Raw genomic sequence first — 18,706 nt, 5'->3', positions numbered from 1 at the left:
CACATACCTTCGCCACGGACGGAGCCAGAGTCGCCTTCACCATTAATCACCTCACCAGCAGAGCATGCTTGTGGGGAACGGCGGAATGGGAGAGAGGCACGCCAGCTTGTTCCTCCTTCCAGTCCTTTGCGGAGGAATTACAAAAGGTTTTCGGACCAGTACCAGCGGGACCTGACGCCACTGGGGGTCTCCTGAGCCAGAAACAGGGGAATCGAACGGTCGCTGATTTCGCCATCGACTTCAGAACCCGGGCCCGACTGAGCGAGTGGAACATGGCGGCTCAATACGGCCTTCCTCAATGGGCTAGCTCCATTACATAAAAGACGAGCTGGTTTCATTCGACCTCCCCAGCTCCTTGGATGGCCTGATTGAACTGACCACGAGGCTAGACAGGCGGATCCAGGCCAGAAGAAGAGAGCAACGGTTGGAGGGAGCTGATCACGCTTCTCCATTACGTCCAGCATGGGCCACCTGCTAACCCTGGTCTCCATTCCAGACCCACCCCAGGAGCAGAACCCATGCAGGTGGGTGCACCCGGTCTGCCGCCAGAGGAACGGGAGAGACGACGTCGTGGGAACCTCTGTCTCTACTGTGGCCAGGCCGGCCATTTTGTTTCACGGTGTCCAGCAAAAGGGAGGGCTCAGCGGTAGACAGGGGCATCCTGCTGAGCCGATCTTTGAACTCTGCCCCCAATCAACGGCCTCTGTTCCATGTTCAGCTTCTGTTGGCGGAAGGGTCCCACACCCTCGCCACCTTCATAGACTCTGGAGCTGACGTTAACCTCATTGATGAGAACTGCGCCCGGCAGCTGGAGATTGAGCTGGAGCCTCTGCCCGTCCCATTCCAGCCAGCGCACTAGGCGGCCACCTCCTGGGAAGGGTCACCCACCAGACCACGCCCATCTCCATGCTCCTGTCTGGCATGCCTTGAGACCATCCGTTTCCATGTGCTGGTCTCGACTCTCCCCTGATCCTCGGTACCCCTGGCTGCGTCGTCATAACCCCCCACATCGACTGGTCTCACGGGTCCATTTTGGGGTGGAGTCGCCGTGCCACCAGATCTGCTTTCAACAGACAGTCACGCCAGTGCCAGCTGCCAGTTCCAGTTCCTGCTCCACGCCAGATCTCTCCATGGTACCCCCTGAGTATCATGACTTCCGGAGGTCTTCAACAAGGCGAGGGCCGTCACTGCCTCCACATCGTCCCTACGACTGCGCATTGACCTCCTTCCTGGTTCTGTTCCCCCCAAGGCGCCTGTATTCCTGTCGGCTTGTAAAAAGAGAGGCTATGGACACTTACATTAAGGAGGCCTTGGCGTCCGGCATCATCCGCCCTCCTCCTCTCCGCTGGCGCATGGAGATTCTTCTTCGTCGGCAAGAAGGATGGCTCCCTGCGACCTTGCATTGATTACCGGGGCCTCAATGACATCACCGTCAAGAATCGTTACCCTCTGCCTCTCATCGCATCAGCGTTTGAGCTCCTTCAAGGGTCCACCATCTACACCAAGCTGGATCTGCGGCAAACGCCTACCACCTGAAATGCACGAATCCGTGAGGGGACGAGTGGAAGACGGCCTTCAACACCGACTGGACATTATGAATACCTGGTAATGCCGTTTGGGTTAACCCAATGCCCCAGCCGTTTTTCCAGGCTCTAATCAATGGCGTGCTCAGAGACCTGCTCAATAAGTTCGTGTTAAGTGGACCTGGGCGACATCCTGATCTTCTCCGCATGAAGCAAGAGCACGTTCACCACGTCCAGACCGTCCTGCAACACCTGCTGAGCAACTCCCTTTTTCGTGAAGGCCGAAGTGTGAGTTTCATGCCACATCCGTTTCCTTCCTGGGCTACATCATAAGCCACAACCATATGGAGATGGATCCTGCCAAGGTCTCTGCGGTCACCTCTTGGCCAGTTCCTGATTCCCGCAAGCAGCTGCAGCGTTTCCTGGGTTTTGCCAATTTCTACAGGCGGTTCATCCGGGGCTACAGTGCTGTGGCGGCCCCTCTCACAGCCCTCACTTCCTGCAACATCCCCTTCCGTTGGTCTCCGGCCGCGGAGGATGCGTTCCAAACGCTGAAGAGGCCAGCTTCAGCTCACATCCTCCTGATCCCGGACCCGACCGACAATTCCGTGGTGGAGGTGGGCGCTTCCGATGGGGTGTGGGGCCGTTCTTTCACAACTGTGATCGACCAAGGACCAGAAGCTTCATCCCTGTGCCTTCTTCTCGCCGTTTATCCCTGCAGAGAAGAACTATGATATTGGTAACCGCGAGCTGTTAGCGGCGAAATTGGCGTTGGAAGAGTGGAGACACTGGTTGGAGAGGAACCAAGGTCCCCTTCCTCGTCTGGACTGATCACAAAACCTCGAGTACATCCGCTCTGCAAAAGACTAAACTCCCGTCAAGCCCGGTGGGCTCTGTTCTTTGCCAGATTCACCTTCACCCTGTCATACCGACCCGGTTCCATAGCGTCAAGCCTGGCGCCCTGTCCCGTCAGTTTCTGGTTGGGAGGGGACTCCTCCAACTCGGACAGTATTATTCCTGCTTCCTGTCTCCGGGCTGCCCTCACCTGGGCCATCGAGGAGCGGATCAAGGCTGCGGTGGAGGACCAGCCGGGACCCAGTTCCTGTCCGCCAGACCGGCTCTTCGTCCCGCAAGACCTGAGATCCGAGGTTCTGCAGTGGGCACACAGTTCCCGGCTCACCTGTCACCCAGGCATTGCCCGCGCAAGGAGGTAGTGCAACACCGGTTCTGGTGGGCTACCATGAGCCGAACATCTCTGGTTTTGTCAACGCCTGTCCAGTCTGCAACCAGAATAAGGCTCCCGGAGACTCCTGCTGGTCACCTCCAGCCCCTACCTGTGCCTCATCGTCCCTGGTCCCACATCTCCGTGGACTTTATACGGGTCTGCCACTGTCGGAGGCAACACCACTATTCTGACAGTAGTAGACCGGTTCAGTAAAATGGCTCACTTCCCCGTTGCCCCCTGCCAAAACTCCATCTGCTAAAAGAAACTGCTGAGCTGTTCCTGGAACACGTGTTTCGTCTCCATGGCCTTCCTACTGATATGGTGTCTCGGACCGGGGCCCCAGTTCACCTCCTCGCTCTGGAGGAATTCTGCCGCCTCCTGGGTGCATCTGTCAGCCTGTCCTCCGGTTACCACCCACAATCAAACGGCCAGACTGAAAGAAAGAATCAGCAGATGGAGACCGCCTCCAGCTGTTTGGCGTCCAGGCATCCAGCTTCCTGGTCCTCGCATCTGATGTGGGTGGAGTACGCTCACAACACCCTCACCAGCTCTGCCACCGGCATGTCTCCGTTCCAGTGTGCATATGGGTTTCAACCCCCCTTGTTCCCCGACCATGAGAAAGAGACCGCCTTCCCTTCAGTTGAGGCCTTCACCCGTCGCTGCCGTCAGATTTGGACTCAGGCTCGATCTGCACTGTTGGGGGTCCTGCGGAGCGGTATGCCACGGCCGCCAATGTCGTCGCCGTTCGGGCTCCGCCTACTAAGTAGGGCAGAAGGTTTGGCTGTCGACACGGGATCTCCCCTGAGGGAGGACTCTAGAAATTGGCACCCAAGTTCATCGGCCCATTCCCCATCGACAGGTGATCAACCTGGTGGCGGTCGGTTGAGGTTACCCCGGTCCATGAGGGTCCATCCCACCTTTCATGTTTCCCGACTCAAGCCATTCCAAGAGAGCCCTCTGCAACCTCCGTCCCGACCTCCTCCTCCTCCTCGCATCATTGATGGAACCCCTGCCTATACAGTGCACCGCCTGCTGCGCTCGCCCGCCCGTGGAAGGGGGCTTCAGTACCTCGTCGACTGGGAGGGTACGGTCCGGAGGAGCGGTCGGGTTCAGCGCGCCAGATCCTGGATGGCGATGACCTCGTGGAGGGAGTTCCATCCGGCAACATCCCGACCAGCCCTCCGGACCTGCCTCGACCCGATGGGGGTTCGGTTCTGCTTCCCGTCCTGCTCCTGTGTCCACGCGCCACCGGGGCGACGGCGTGAGTTCTGCCTCGAGTCCGGTGGTGCCCTCTCGACGACGGGGAGTGTGTCTGGGGTCTCAGGAGGTTCTGACCCTCCTCCGGGCCCCCCGCCGCCCGCCCTGCTTCGGTGGAACGTTGTGGGGCGTCATGGGCCGTCCCTTGGGGGGGGGGGGGTCTGTCACAATCCTGCTCCCCCCCTCCCCCAGTCCTTTTCCCCTCCCTCTCCCCCTGCTCCCTCTACCTGCTGACCACGCCCACTCTGCCTGCTCACTCACTCACCTCCAGCTGCAGTCCATCAGTAATCAACTCAGTATATAAGCCACCCACACACACAGACTCATTGCCAGATTGTTCCTTCGCATTATGCAAGACACTCCAGCATTCTCCTGCCAGATCTCTGAAAGCCGACCCTGCCTGTTCCTGACCTGCTCTCTTCGCCTGATCCCCGGTAAACCTACCTGCCTTCTGTCCCCGACCACGAGTTCTGTTTTGGCGTTCCTGATCTGCTCTGCTGGCAAAGACCTCTCCGCCTGGCTGATCCTCCTGGTCCATCCCCATCGGTACCGTTGCATCATCGGACTGCTCACTCGGTTTCGGAACCTCCGCCTGTCCCCGACCACGCTTCCGCCTTCTCCTCGACGGTATCTCCACACGTGCTGTTGAGCTGCTGGGCTACGGGGTTTCCTCTGCATCCACGTCGAGTGACGTAAGCTTTGGTTCGTTGCTTCGATCTCCCTCCAGAGACTTTGTTGTGGGTTTTGATCCGAAGAGCGAACTGTGTGCAGATTTACTTCATCTTGCTTCGTGTCTGATTTGTGCTGGGCTGAATAAACGTCATTACCAACTATCCCTGTTTACCGGTGTACTGCATCTGGGTCCGTACAACACCCGTTACATTTGGACCTTCTGATTGTGACAGGTCACCTAGTGGAAATAGCATGTATTTCCTCCATATGCCAAATATGGTCAAAATGACCTCATCAGGTGTAAAATAGTCAAAATGACAAATTCAGAGTCAAAAGCCCAGAATGACACCCAGAAATAATACAAGTCCTGTTTTTCTGCTCTGATGGCTGTGGGATCAAAAATGTCAGTTTGAATGGGTTTCAATGGAGCATTTTTGGACCTGAACAGTCTGAATGTAACTATTTAGTTTCCACAGTGTATTTTAGACTTATTGTAGGAGCTGAGCTGCAAATTCACTGATTACACTCAAATACACAATCTGGACTACATTTAGGACACATGCATCAACACACACACAGTTATCACAACAGGAAGAAGAAAAGAGACTAAAATGAGGCAAACAGTCATTAAGGAGTTAAAAACCGTCTTTTAATGCCAGCCTTCATGAGAAATTGAACTAATCCTGTCTGCAGTAAAACAACACGAGGCCTTATTGTGTTTGGTGTAATTTTGGAACTTGAGTCTCCGTTCATGGAAACCAAACCTCCGGAGAACTGGAGACACATTTGTCTTTAAGAATCACAACATGCTGACAATTTACTCTCTCGTTCCAATTAGTGTCGAGATATTTTCCATCCAGAATTGGGATTTGTTGCGCAACTGCTCGCTCCTCACAGAGAGCACAATCACAACCAGATGTCCGATGCTCTGAGCCCGGTCGGCCTCTCAGTTTGTCTCATGCATTTTGTTCCTCCATCGGTGGAGTCGTACCTCCTCCGCCTCCTGCAGCTGAGACTCACTCAGACCTGCAGTTTGTCGGACGGTTTCAGAGATCTCTGAAAGCCTTGGGACGTCTGGTGCTGCTGGTTCTGGCTTTGCTGCCGTCTCCTCAGCCAGCGCACAGCGACAAGGCGACCTGCACGCCGGCGACCGCCAGCCTCTGTAACGTACCCGACCGGGGCGGTGGGTTACAGCCTGCAGCAGACGGCTCAAATACGGAGACAGCTTGTTCAGGGACAACCAGAAGACCAGTGTCTCATCAGCGAGTTGTTAATTTAGACATCGCTGATTTATGTCTCCGTTATTCCGTCCCACCACCCAGGGACATGTCAGTCCATCACTGTCCAGGACATCAGTTTCTATAAGCTGTCCTCTGGACCTATTCTCTTTTTGTCTGTCCTAAACTGTCTCGGTCTTTCTGGACAGACGCTGTCCTCTGGATGGGGTGTTGGACTGGCAGAATGAGACAAAGACTCTCCTAATCCAGCAGGACATTAGAGGTGATGTCACTGACAGCGTCCACCAATCAGGACGCTTGGATCGTCTGACCAGATAAACAAATAAACAATTTATTTTTCTTAAAAAAAAATTTCAGCTGATTCTTCGTTTCTGTTTCAAAACTGAAATCAAAATTTATTCACACAAGCTCCTGATGATTGATTTATTGATTATCAGTTTATAGATACAATTAGTCTTATTATTGGTTAATAGATTTGATCAGTCTTATTATTGGTTGATTGACTTGTCCAAAGTCAGGTGATCGATCAATAACGTGACGGCTGGCAGAGAAACTGTCTTAATCACTGCTGCCACGCCGCCGTCCACACACCGCCGCCGGCACGCTGCCAGATTAACTGCATCACAAAACTCTGGAAATATTTCTCTCTTTTATTCACCCATTTATTTCAACTTTCTAACAAGCGCCCTGCTTTCACTTCACACACCTTAAATCAAAAACCAGAAACCCTTCAGTGAGTCCAGAAACACCTGAGTGAGTCCAGTGTGTATGGGCTCAGACATGATCGGCGTGAGGACGCTGTCCTCTGATTGGTGCTTCTGTTCAGACGTCTGTTAATGGTCAGGCAGACCAGTTTGAGCAGTTTGTCGTCCCTGCATGCTGAAGATGTGCACTGATGAGTCACTGAATTGTGGCTCTGAATGTGTGTTTGGGATCAAACAGGATCGGTACATACTGTCTGCGGTCCAGGTAAGCAGGTGATGGATCAGCTGGGTGAAGTGAAGAACCTCCTCCCCGGCTCTCCTCGACCACTGAGGAGAAAGAAAACCTGTCAGAGTCCAGCAGCAGGACCTGATGTCCACCAGGACTCAATATCTGCGCCAAGACAGGAAACAACATTGATGTCTTTGCTCAGTGAAACTCAGTGAAGCTCCAGGACTTCGGGGGTTAATTAAACATGCTTGGTGGTGATCTGGGGGCCGAGTGGGTCTGTGGCGGTCTTACGTGTTGGCGAGAGCATTGCCCAGGTTCCTAATCCGGCCCCTCACGGATCCTCTGCTCACAGTTTTATAGTAGCTGTTCAACTCTGGAGACGTCAACGGTTTAAACAACCGTCCTAAAGACAAAGACAGAGACAGAGAAAGACAAAGGCTGCCTGAGAACAGCGGACATGTCTTTAACTGGAGACATGATGTGGACAGACAGCTGACTGTTAGACCGACCACACCTGTGAAACGTGACAGCGTGTTTTAACTGAACAGTGTCCAACACTCTGTAAACCTGCTCTGCAGCTGAGACAGTGTCCAACACTCTGTAAACCTGCTCTGCAGCTGAGACAGTGTCCAACACTCTGTAAACCTGCTCTGCAGCTGGGACAGTGTCCAACACTCTGTAAACCTGCTCTGCAGCTGGGACAGTGTCCAACACTCTGTAAACCTGCTCTGCAGCTGGGACAGTGTCCAACACTCTGTAAACCTGCTCTACAGCTGGGACAGTGTCCATCACTGTGAACCCACCATGTCCATCCTCCTGGCTGTAGGTCACAGTGTTGGAGGACAAGGTTTGAGCCATCTGCATGGTAAGGACACGTCTCCAGTAAGCTTCAGGAAAGGACAACAGGCAGCAGACAACCTGAGACAAGAGAGCAGAGTTACTGAAGCCCTGGGGGACAGATGAACACGGTGAGTCCACAGAGACACTCATCAGGGTCTAAGTGAGACATTAAAAGAGAATCGCACCTTTGGCTGAGTGTTTGTGTCCCTCATGATGGTAGTTGGAGATGGCTCAGACATCCCGTGTCCCACTATGGTCGGTCCAAACACCCGGGCCAAATTATTCTGGTCCATCTGACACTGAGGACTCCTCATCACCCTAGAAAAAAAATACTGGAGTCAAACTGGGACCGTCAGGACGGACTTGATAAATAGACCCGTTTGCATGTCTGTCTCATGGTCAAAACGTGGCGTCATGACAACATGCGATATCCCGTGTTCTGTTGGAACACCATCCTCAGATGGCATACATCTGAGGAACGCCTGAGGAACACCTGAGAAACCTCTGAGGAACATCTGAGGAACACCTGAGGAACACCTGAGGAACACCTGAGGAACCTCTGAGTAACACCTGAGGAACACCTGAGGAACCTCCGAGGAACCTCTGAGAAACCATTGAAGGTTCTTACTTGTGTAAGTGAAGCATGAGAAAGGCCAGAGTGTCTCTGTGGGACTTTGGGAGTTCTGCGATGGCCTGATACAAGACGGCAGCGCTGTTGTCTTCATCCGCCAGCTCTGAAACACATTGAGGTCACATGATCACAGGCCAGTTCTGCGGTTATCACGGGTATCTTCTCTGGTCAGAGTTAAATTGGGGTGAACAAAGTTGGAGAAATTCATAATTGGCGGGGGGTCAGAAAAAAAATGCAATTTAAAACAGATTTCCTCAAGTTGTCCGTCACCTGCACACGTCTGTGTTTGTCACACTGAGGGTGCAGACAACCGCACGACCTCTTCTACAGCTGCCGACAGTCATCAGACCACATAGAGACTGGGCAAAACCAGAGACACGCCGGAGCACCGGGCCCCCAAATTACTGAGACATTATGAACATGAGGGTTTGAGATCTACCTTCAGACATGTCATTGAGTCATTGATGTTCTGTACTGATATTGGACGTAGTGGTTCTGTCCAGATGTCCCCCTGTAAACGGACCCCGGCGGTTTCAGATGGACTGTGTGTGGGTACCTGACGCATCCATGAAGGTCTTGTGCAGTCTGAAGGTGACCAGCGGCTCCTTCAGTCTTCTCAGGAAATCTTTGAGAAGACCACAAAGCACGTGGACATCTTGAACTTTACTGAGCATGGGCGGAGCTTTGCCCTGGATGAAGCGGTCTCTGAGCTCCCTCACCAGACGCTCCCCTCCAGGAACCCGGTACAGTCCTCTCTGCAGACAGAGAACATCAGCGCCTCCTCAAACTGTGTCCTCTACAGGAACAAGAGTGAACTAAACCTGGTCCAGTCCTCTCTGCAGACAGAGGACATCTAACGGTGTCCTCCACAGGGATCAGACTGAAAGAGGGGCAGCTCACCTCGTCCAGGCCCCTCCTCTCGATCTCAGCCACACACTCGACAATCAGCCTCGGCACTCGGGGGTGGGTCAGTGGAGCATAACTGTCCAACGAGTTCTGAACAGAAAAACATCCCAACTTACCCCTCCGAAACATGAGCACCTTTTTATTTTTTTGAAGATTTTTTTTTGGCGTTTTTGCCTTTATTAGACGGGACAGATCAGCAGCGTGAGAGGGGATGACATGCAGCAAAGGGCCGCGAGCTGGACTCGAACCCACGACCGCTGCTGCACGGACAGTGCCATTATTCATGGAGCGCCTGCTTAATCCACTAAGCCAGCGGGCACCTCATGAGCATCCCTTTTTTCAAGAAATCGAACCAATATGCTCATGATTCAAAGGTTTACATTTTTTAAAGGCACCTGAGAGCAGCAGAAGAAAAGTGATGATGATCCAGGTTTGAAAGGGTTAAAACAGATGACGACCTCTCGGAGGAGGACAGAGAGGGAGCCCAAGGAGGAGGAGGCTCTATTTTTAGATTCTCCGGCTCCAACAGCTGGTTCGGTACCTGCTGGACTGAACGTCCTGCGGTGGTGGAGCAGCCGTCACTGAGTTTGTGTTTGCACTCTGGATGAGCAACCACACGGCAGTTTCTGCACTTCACCGCCATCTTCCCAAAGCGTATCCTCTTACCGCACGGCGTGCACGTCTCTGGACGGATCACCTACAGGAGGCAGAAAAATTACAGTCAGTCCTGACTGAGTCTCAGCGTCTGCAACCGTTACGACTTCTATCACACCGAAATATTGTTATTCTTCACAAGTTTATATGCAGATGATGTTTATATGCTGTTTTTGATGGTTATCAAAATGAGACTTCTGTTTAGAAGAAAGTCTGTCGGTTGTGTTCGGTCACATTTTCTGTGTTTCCGTGGTCACAGACACACGAAGCAGCAGCTCTGTGGCTTCATACCGTTTTAGAGAGGAAAATGTGTTTCGGGGTTTTCTCGGCTGTGAAGGTGTAAGCGCTCTCCTCCAGCTTTGCTTCACTTTCAGGCTCCATGGTCTCGTCATCGCAGGGAAACCACACCGAGGTTTGGTCTGAGGAACACGGGGTTAACATCAGCTTTACATATATGTTTTTCAGTCTTTGGAAGACAGTCGCGGGTTTGACATGTTGAGATCTGTGATGATCTAACTCTAATTGTTTCGATTGCAAAGCTTTAATGTCAGAAAATTATTCTACGATATCACAGAACAAACACATCAAGTCTAAAATAAAATCTGGAATCCCGTAGAGAGAAACAAGGTGACAAGTAAAGAAACAAAGAGTTAGAGACGCTGCGGAGACGCTGGACAGGAAACACTCGTCACTAAAGCAGCAGCGTTTCTCAGTGAAATACTGAGCGCCAACACAAGGTTTATATCAGCAGATTTTCACGTGAGTCGGCTTTGAACTGACCTGAGACTGAGACTGCGCTCTCCTGGGGGGGGGTCTGGGCCGAGTATTCAGTCCGGGCCGGGCGATCGGGGATCTGGATCTGCCCTCCGGAATCTGGAGTCATCACCGATGCCTTCACTGTCGCCTCCACCTCCTGATTAAAAACATGATCATTTTGATTGAAAAATGACCAAAATGATTATTTGATTAGCAGAATATGGTGATACAAATGTACAGACACTCAGTCACATTGGGTCATGTGATGCACATGTCCATTCTACGTCTAAACTGGCAGAGAAGAGCTAAAGCTTCAGTTTTTCCTGCACCGAGCTGTAGGCAAGACTCTGACACGAGGAACTGACTTCTTCCACCACAGTTTTTCTCTCCGACAGCTCTGCAGAAACATTCCCGCTCTTCGCTCGCCTCCCTGCTGCAGTGCCGCCGGTCGGTCCCATCGACGAGCGCTGCACAGAACCAACAGAACGTCACAACAAACAAACACCGGCTGAGAAAGACGTGAGGGTGGAAATGTCCCACTGACCCTCTTCTCTCTGGCTCGAGATCTCAGCGGTTTGATCACACTGGTGTCCACATCCTAAAAGACACAATACCGTTACAGAAGCACAAAACCATAACGTGACATCGGTGGGGGATCAACGACAGTCTCTTTACGCGACTAAACGTTTTCAGGCAGTTTACTCAACTCACAAGAAACACCATCAAATACTTCAGATCGCCTGTTTGGGATATTTGACATCAGGCTCTTTGACTAAAAACATGAAATTTACATCAGCTTCAAGTTTTTATCCACGGAAAGTCTCAAACTTTGGCTGAAAGTCAAGAAATCAGAACTGATAGGTGATTTGAAGAATTATAAACTGTTAAAATTAAAAAGTTAAAAAACAGTGTGTGCTGCTGTCTACGTTCTGAAAGAACTGAGGTGTGTTTGGGTTATTGATCGTACCACGTCATCGTCTGTCCGATCGTAGCTGATGTCAGAGTGAGACAGGAAGGATGACTCGTCGATCACACACAACCTGAAAGAACAAAAACACTGATGAGACCCTCTAAACCTCCGCACGAGTCATACTGACACGGTCAAGAACTCGGGAACCTTCAAGAACCTCCTGAAATAAACACAGAGGGTCCTGAGATTCTCCTCATCGGCTCCAGACATCAGAGTTTATCGACAGGTTTATATAAAGCCAAAAACTCTGCAATCAGTCGGAGGTGGGGACTCATTTCTGTGATCAGCCGTTTCTTGGTGGAGTGATGATTTTACAGTTTTTATTTTGTTTTTCAGTTTTTCTTTCCACTGAAGCTTAACCTGGTAACCTTTAGAGTTCATGGGTTACACATGTTTAGTTCAGATGAGAAAAGCTGTCAGCAAACAAACTCAGCACTCTGTGAGCAAGTCCGACTCCCAGTCAGGGAGAGTCCAGCTGCGGCCCTTATTTATTTCCCATAATAACCAACACTGGATGCTGTCATACCGTTTGCTGCTCCGCTGCAGAGTCACGTTTGCTCCTTTGTGTTCGAACGTCACCAGGAGAGATTTCTGCTCATCATTCAGACAGGCGCTGGATTTACTGTCATGGACCAGGATGTCACACATCAGCTGCATCTGCCTCTGCTGCCAATCAGAGACAAGAAAAACAGTGAGAAAGAGCCGCCAGTGCCCTCTAGAGGATACACGTCCTCAGGATCCATCTGTTCTGAACCAGGCACCTCCAGTCTCCCTTCAGGACTCACCAGGTACTGGTGGTCTCCTTTAGGGCTTACCAGGAACCGGTGGTCTCCTTCAGGACTAACCAGGTACCTCTAGTCACCATCAGGACTCACCGATTACTGGTGGTGTCCCTCAGGACTCACCAGATACCTCTTCTCTCCATCAGGACTCACCAGGTACCTCTATTCTTCATCAGGACTCAACAGGTACCTGGTGGTCTCCCTTAGGACTCACCAAGTACCTCTAGTCTCCTTCAGGATTCACCAGGTACCTCTAGTCTTCCTCAGGACTCACCAGGAACCGGTGGTCTCCTTCAGGACTAACCAGGTGCCTCTAGTCTTCTTCAGGACTAACCAGGTACCTCAAGTCGCCATCAGAACTCACCGGGTACTGGTGTTGTCCCTCAGGACTCACCAGGTACCTCTAATCTTCCTCAGGATTCACCAGGTACCTCTATTCTTCATCAGGACTCACCAGGTACCTGGTGGTCTCCCTTAGGACTTACCAAGCACCTCTATTCTCCTTCAGGATGCACCAGGTACCTCTAGTCTTCCTCAGGACTAACCAGGTACCTCTAGTCACCATTAGGACTCACTGGGTACTGGTGGTGTCCCTCAGGACTCACCAGGTACCTCTAGTCACCATCAGGACTCACCGGGTACCTCTACTCTCCATCAGGACTCACCGGGTACATCTACTCTCCATCAGGACTCACCGGGTACCTCTACTCTCCATCAGGACTCATCAGGTACCTGGTGGTCTTCCTCAGGACTCACCAGGAACCGGTGGTCTCCTTCAGGACTCACCAGGTACCTCTAATCTTCCTTAGGATTCACCAGGTACCTCTATTCTTCCTCAGGACTCACCAGGAACCGGTGGTCTCCTTCAGGACTCACCAGGTACCTCTAATCTTCCTCAGGATTCACCAGGTACCTCTATTCTTCCTCAGGACTCACCAGGAACCGGTGGTCTCCTTCAGGATTCACCAGGTACCTCTAGTCTTCCTCAGGACTCACCAGGTACCTCTAGTCTTCCTCAGGACTCACCAGGTACCGCTAATCTTCCTCAGGACTCACCAGGTACCTCTAGTCTTCCTCAGGACTCACCAGGTACCTGGTGGTCTCCCTTAGGACTGACCAAGTACCTCTAGTCTCCTTCAGGATTCACCAGGTACCTCTAGTCTTCCTCAGGACTCACCAGGAACCGGTGGTCTCCTTCAGGACTCACCAGATACCTCTAGTCTTCCTCAGGACTCACCAGGTACCTCTAGTCTTCCTCAGGACTCACCAGGTACCGCTAGTCTTCCTCAGGACTCACCAGGTACTGGTAGTCTCCTTCGATCTTGTAGCGTTTCTTCATCTCCACGTCCAGCTGGTTTCTGGCGTGCTTCAGTTTGACCTCCAGAGCGGCTTTGGCCACATCGGACTTGACCAGCAGCTCTTTGTATTTCTTCAACTCGAGCTCGGCGAGCAGCCAGCGCTTCCTGACTGCCTCGAAGTTCCTCAACATGTCGACAAACTCTGAGAGAGGAAAGAGGAAAAACCACCAAATCACTCAGACTCCCTGCAGAAGGTCTGTGACGAGGACACCGGCTCTGTCTCGCCGCCCCCCCTCATATTACATCATTATTACATCATCACATTGTTTCTTCTGGGTGTCTCTGCCGTGGATCCACCAAACGGCCAAAATGACATAAAGAAAAGAAACTATCTAACAAAAAAGGACTCATCCAGCATGGACCGTTCCCCCGACAACGGCTGAAGTTACAGTTACAATAATGGAAAATGTTTTAATCTAACATTCAAAGAACATTTTAACGATGTTTATCGTTTCAAATAATGTTAGTGAGGTTAAATGGGAGTAAGACGTACGTTTGAACTGCGACACTGAGGATGTTTTGGCAATGTTGAGGTGACGGATCAGAGAACGTTCTTTTATAAAACGTTCCCACAATGTTACATCAGAACAAGGGGCGTCCGTACGTATTTTCAGGTTTATGCAACCTCCATAGTTAGTTCAAGACTCTATGTCTTCATCAAGTAAATACCTACCTACATATGGGGAAGTCTTAGTGCCCACACGTTACGTTTGACCATCGAGACCTGAGATGGACCAGAACCAGCAAATCAGCAACGCAAACACGTGCCTCAGTGCTCAAGAGAACCTCAGCGCCTGACGTGTCGGTGATTGACACCGGCCATCGACGTCATGACGACTGTGTAAACACCACTGTCTGTCCTCTGTTCACTGTCTAACGGCCGCTTGCATGTTTCTTTCGTTTCTGAATCGACCCGAGTGCTCATAATAAACATTTCCTAGTTGAAGATTCAACTGGTGTCTCCGTTCCCAAATTCATCACAGAAAATCATCCCGTCAAGCGGAGAACGTTTTCAAAGCTACATTCAGAACAAGTAACTGAGGACTGAGATTACACAGTTTTTTAATGAAAATGTAATGTAATATAGACATATGTCACAATGTAAAAACACCAACTAACTTTTAACATTTTTTGATGTTTATTGTTTATTTAACCTTATGAAGAACGTTCTGGAAACTAAATCTGACGCTGAAAACTTTACTAAAACATTGCATTGGTTGCATTGTAACATTCTCAAAACGTTTTCAGAGCATGTGGAGGCTCAGAGTCATGATGTAAAAAACGTTTCCAAGGTGTCTGACCGTGCTCAGTATTGGCGGCATTCTCCTCCATGGTGATCCTCTGGAGACAAAGAGCCAGCAGCTCCTCCACGAGGAGACCCGACTCCCCCATCGCTCCCCCGCCTCCCACTGCAACATTAAAGGAGCTGTTAGCTGATAACAACTGCACTCTTATTTTGGTAATCTGGTGCAGAGTTCTTTGAACTGACACACACAAAGACCAGTTTAACCCCAGCTGGCCCAGTTTATCCCCAGCAGGTCCAGTTTACCCCAGCAGGCCCAGTTGAACCCCAGCAGGTCCAGTTTAACCCCAGCAGGCCCAGTTGAACCCCAGTAGGCCCAGTTGAACCCCAGCAGGTCCCGTTGGACCCCAGCAGGCTCAGTTGAACCCCAGCAGGTCCAGTTTAACCCCAGCAGGCCCAGTTTATCCCCAGCAGGCCCAGTTTATCCCCAGCAGGCCCAGTTTAACCCCAGCAGGCCCAGTTTATCCCCAGCAGGCCCAGTTTAACCCCAGCAGGCCCAGTTTAACCCCAGCAGGCCCAGTTTATCCCCAGCAGGCCCAGTTTATCCCCAGCAGGTCCAGTTGAACCCCAGCAGGATGAGGCGGACTCTCATCACGGAGTCATTGGACGTTTTAAATCCCTCTCAGGAGCTTGCAGACGTCAGGTCACGAACCGGACCATCACTGACTGACCTCAGGGACGAGGACGCTCAAGACCTTTTTCCGAACACTTCTTTTTGTTTTCAAGGATGAAACCGTTTTCTCTACGACCATCTGCTGTACGACACCTGCACAGATTCATTAACCCTGCAAACGCCTGCGACCACGACCGAAATTAACTCACGAATATTTAGGAAATATTCACGACTGTTTTTGGCGGCCTGGTTTAAAACTCATCATCACTGTCACGCACACTCTGTTCGTCTCTGCTCGACAACAGCAGAGTGTGTGAGGTCAGCACTGAACAGACACACACACACACTTCCTGTTTGAGCTGATTCTGACTGAAGGATCACCTGAACCCAAAACACACAAAACACAAATACACACAAAACACACACAACACACAAATACACACACAACACTCAAAACACACACAACACTCATAAAACACACAAAACACTCAAAACACACACAACACTCAAATACACACAAAACACACAAACACACACACAACACACAAATACACACAAAACACACACAACACACAAATACACACAAAACACACAAAACACTCAAAACACACAAATACACACACAACACTCAAATACACACAAATACACACACAACACTCAAAACACACAAAACACACAAATACACACAAAACACACACAACACACAAATACACACAAATACACACACAACACTCAAAACACACAAATACACACAAAATGCTCAAAACACACAAATACAAACAAAACACACAAAACACACAGAAACACACAAAACACTCAAAACACACAACACATACATACACACAAATACACACAAAACACTCAAAACATACAAAAGACACTGACACACACACACACACATACACAGAGACACACACACAAACACACACACAGACACACAAACACACACACACACATACACAGAGACACACAAACACACAGACACACATACACACATAAACACACACAGACACACACGTACACATACACACAGACACACACAGACACACACAAACACACACACACACACACACACATACACAGAGACACACAAACACACACACACACACAGACAGACACACACACACACACACACACACAGACACGCAGCGTCGCGGCGCTCAAAGCTCGGTCTCTCACACAGAGGAAAGTCTCGTGAGCGCGTCCACGTGCGCGGCCTCGCAGCTGCGCACGTCCCCCTGTCTCTGTCCAGACTCACCTCCTGCTGCAGCCTCCTGTCTCTGTCCCTGTGCCTGTCCCCCTGTCTCTGTCCCTGTGCCTGTCCCCCTGTCTCTGTCCCTGTGCCTGTCCCCCTGTCTCTGTCCAGACTCACCTCCTGCTGCAGCCCCCTGTCACTGTCCCTGTGCCTGTCCCTCTGTCTCTGTCGGTGTGTCTCAGCTCATCACCTGCTTCATTGATTTGTCCTGCGAGCCTGAGACCACGTGACTTCACCTGCTCCTCCTATTGGTGGTGACGTCATCGGCGCAGCAACGTCATCGTGTTACTTTTCAAAAAAATCAGTAAATAAAAGGAAAATAAATATTTGACAGGAAATAAATTAAAATTGTTGTGTTTTATTATTTTAACAGAGGACCAAAGTAATTCTGCTTCCCAAACTTCCTGTGAAACTTTTGACTTTAACAACAAACAAACAAACACGGGTGACCACGAAGAGTAAACAAACAAACAAACACGGGTGATCATGAAGAGTAAACAAACAAACAAATACGGGTGACCACGAAGAGTAAACAAACAAACAAATATGGCTGACCACGAAGAGTAAACAAACAAACAAATATGGCTGACCACGAAGAGTAAACAAACAAACAAACATGGGTGACCATGAAGAGTAAACAAACAAACAAATACGGGTGACCACGAAGAGTAAACAAACAAAACACGGGTGACCACGAAGAGTAAACAAACAAACAAACACGAAGAGTAAACAAACACAGACACAACAAACACATAAACAGCAGCTGACACCTTCGTTGATGACTAAATGAACACGAAACTAAATAATGTAAATAAATAAATATTTTTGTTCCATGATGAGACCGACTGACCTGCTGATTCTGAATATTTCTGCAGTTACGGCTTTGATTCACAGTTTTCAGGTTTGATAAGATTATTAATTATTTTTGTTTTATTTTATTATCAATATTTTTATTTTGACACACAGAGACACACAGAGGACACACAGAGACACACAGAGGACATACAGAGACACACAGAGACAGAAACAGAGGACACAGAGAGACACACAGATACAGAAACAGAGGACACAGAGAGACACACAGAGACACACAGATACAGAAACAGAGGACACAGAGAGACACACAGAGGATACAGAGAGACACACAGAGGAAACAAAGAGGGTACACAGAGACACACTGAGACATACAGAAGGCAGACAGAGGACACAGAGGACACAAAGAGGACACACAGAGACACACAGAAACACACAGAGGACACACCAGAGACACAGAAACAGAGGACACAGAGAGACACAGAGAGACACACAGAGGAAACAAAGAGGGCACACAGAGACACACAGAGGACACACCAGAGACACACAGAGAGACACACTGAGACATACAGAAGGCACACAGAGGACACAAAGAGGACACACAGAGACACACAGAGGACACACCAGAGACACACAGAGACATACAGAGGGCACACAGAGGACACAAAGAGGACACAGAGACACATAGAGGACACACCAGAGACACACAGAAGACACATCAGAGACACACAGAGGGCACAGAGGACACACAGAGACACACAGAGGACACAGAGACACACAGAGGACACACCAGAGACACACAGAGGAAACAAAGAGGGCACACAGAGACACACAGAGGAAACAAAGAGGGTAAACAGAGACACACTGAGACATACAGAAGGCACACAGAGGACACAGAGGACACACAGAAACACACAGAGGACACACCAGAGACACAGAAACAGAGGACACAGAGAGACACACAGAGGAAACAAAGA

General features: G+C 50.3%; 1 protein-coding gene across 1 annotated transcript; it reads right to left on the bottom strand.

Annotated features, from left to right (window-relative positions):
• Positions 1 to 5,875: 5,875 nt before the first annotated feature.
• Positions 5,876 to 17,117, bottom strand: LOC121959132 (rac GTPase-activating protein 1). Its single transcript, XM_088070292.1, has 17 exons — positions 17,034 to 17,117; positions 15,047 to 15,154; positions 13,685 to 13,887; positions 12,132 to 12,271; positions 11,603 to 11,675; positions 11,180 to 11,233; positions 11,001 to 11,102; positions 10,660 to 10,792; positions 10,171 to 10,298; positions 9,767 to 9,922; positions 9,220 to 9,315; positions 8,876 to 9,074; positions 8,317 to 8,422; positions 7,874 to 8,006; positions 7,652 to 7,766; positions 7,140 to 7,251; positions 5,876 to 6,946 (listed from the first exon to the last, which is right to left on the bottom strand). The coding sequence occupies exons 2-17, from the start codon at positions 15,135 to 15,137 to the stop codon at positions 6,901 to 6,903; spliced, it is 1,887 nt and encodes a 628-aa protein (XP_087926418.1). The 5' UTR covers positions 15,138 to 15,154; positions 17,034 to 17,117; the 3' UTR covers positions 5,876 to 6,900.
• Between the last annotated feature and the right edge of the window lie 1,589 nt (positions 17,118 to 18,706).

The sequence above is a fragment of the Plectropomus leopardus genome, chromosome 19, assembly GCF_026936395.1.
Source record: "Plectropomus leopardus strain MGB_pleo_1.0 chromosome 19, ASM2693639v1, whole genome shotgun sequence".
Classification (NCBI taxonomy): Eukaryota; Metazoa; Chordata; class Actinopteri; order Perciformes; family Serranidae; genus Plectropomus; species Plectropomus leopardus.
The sequence above is the reverse complement of the archived record's forward strand: the minus strand, read 5'-3'. Positions and strand labels throughout refer to the sequence as shown.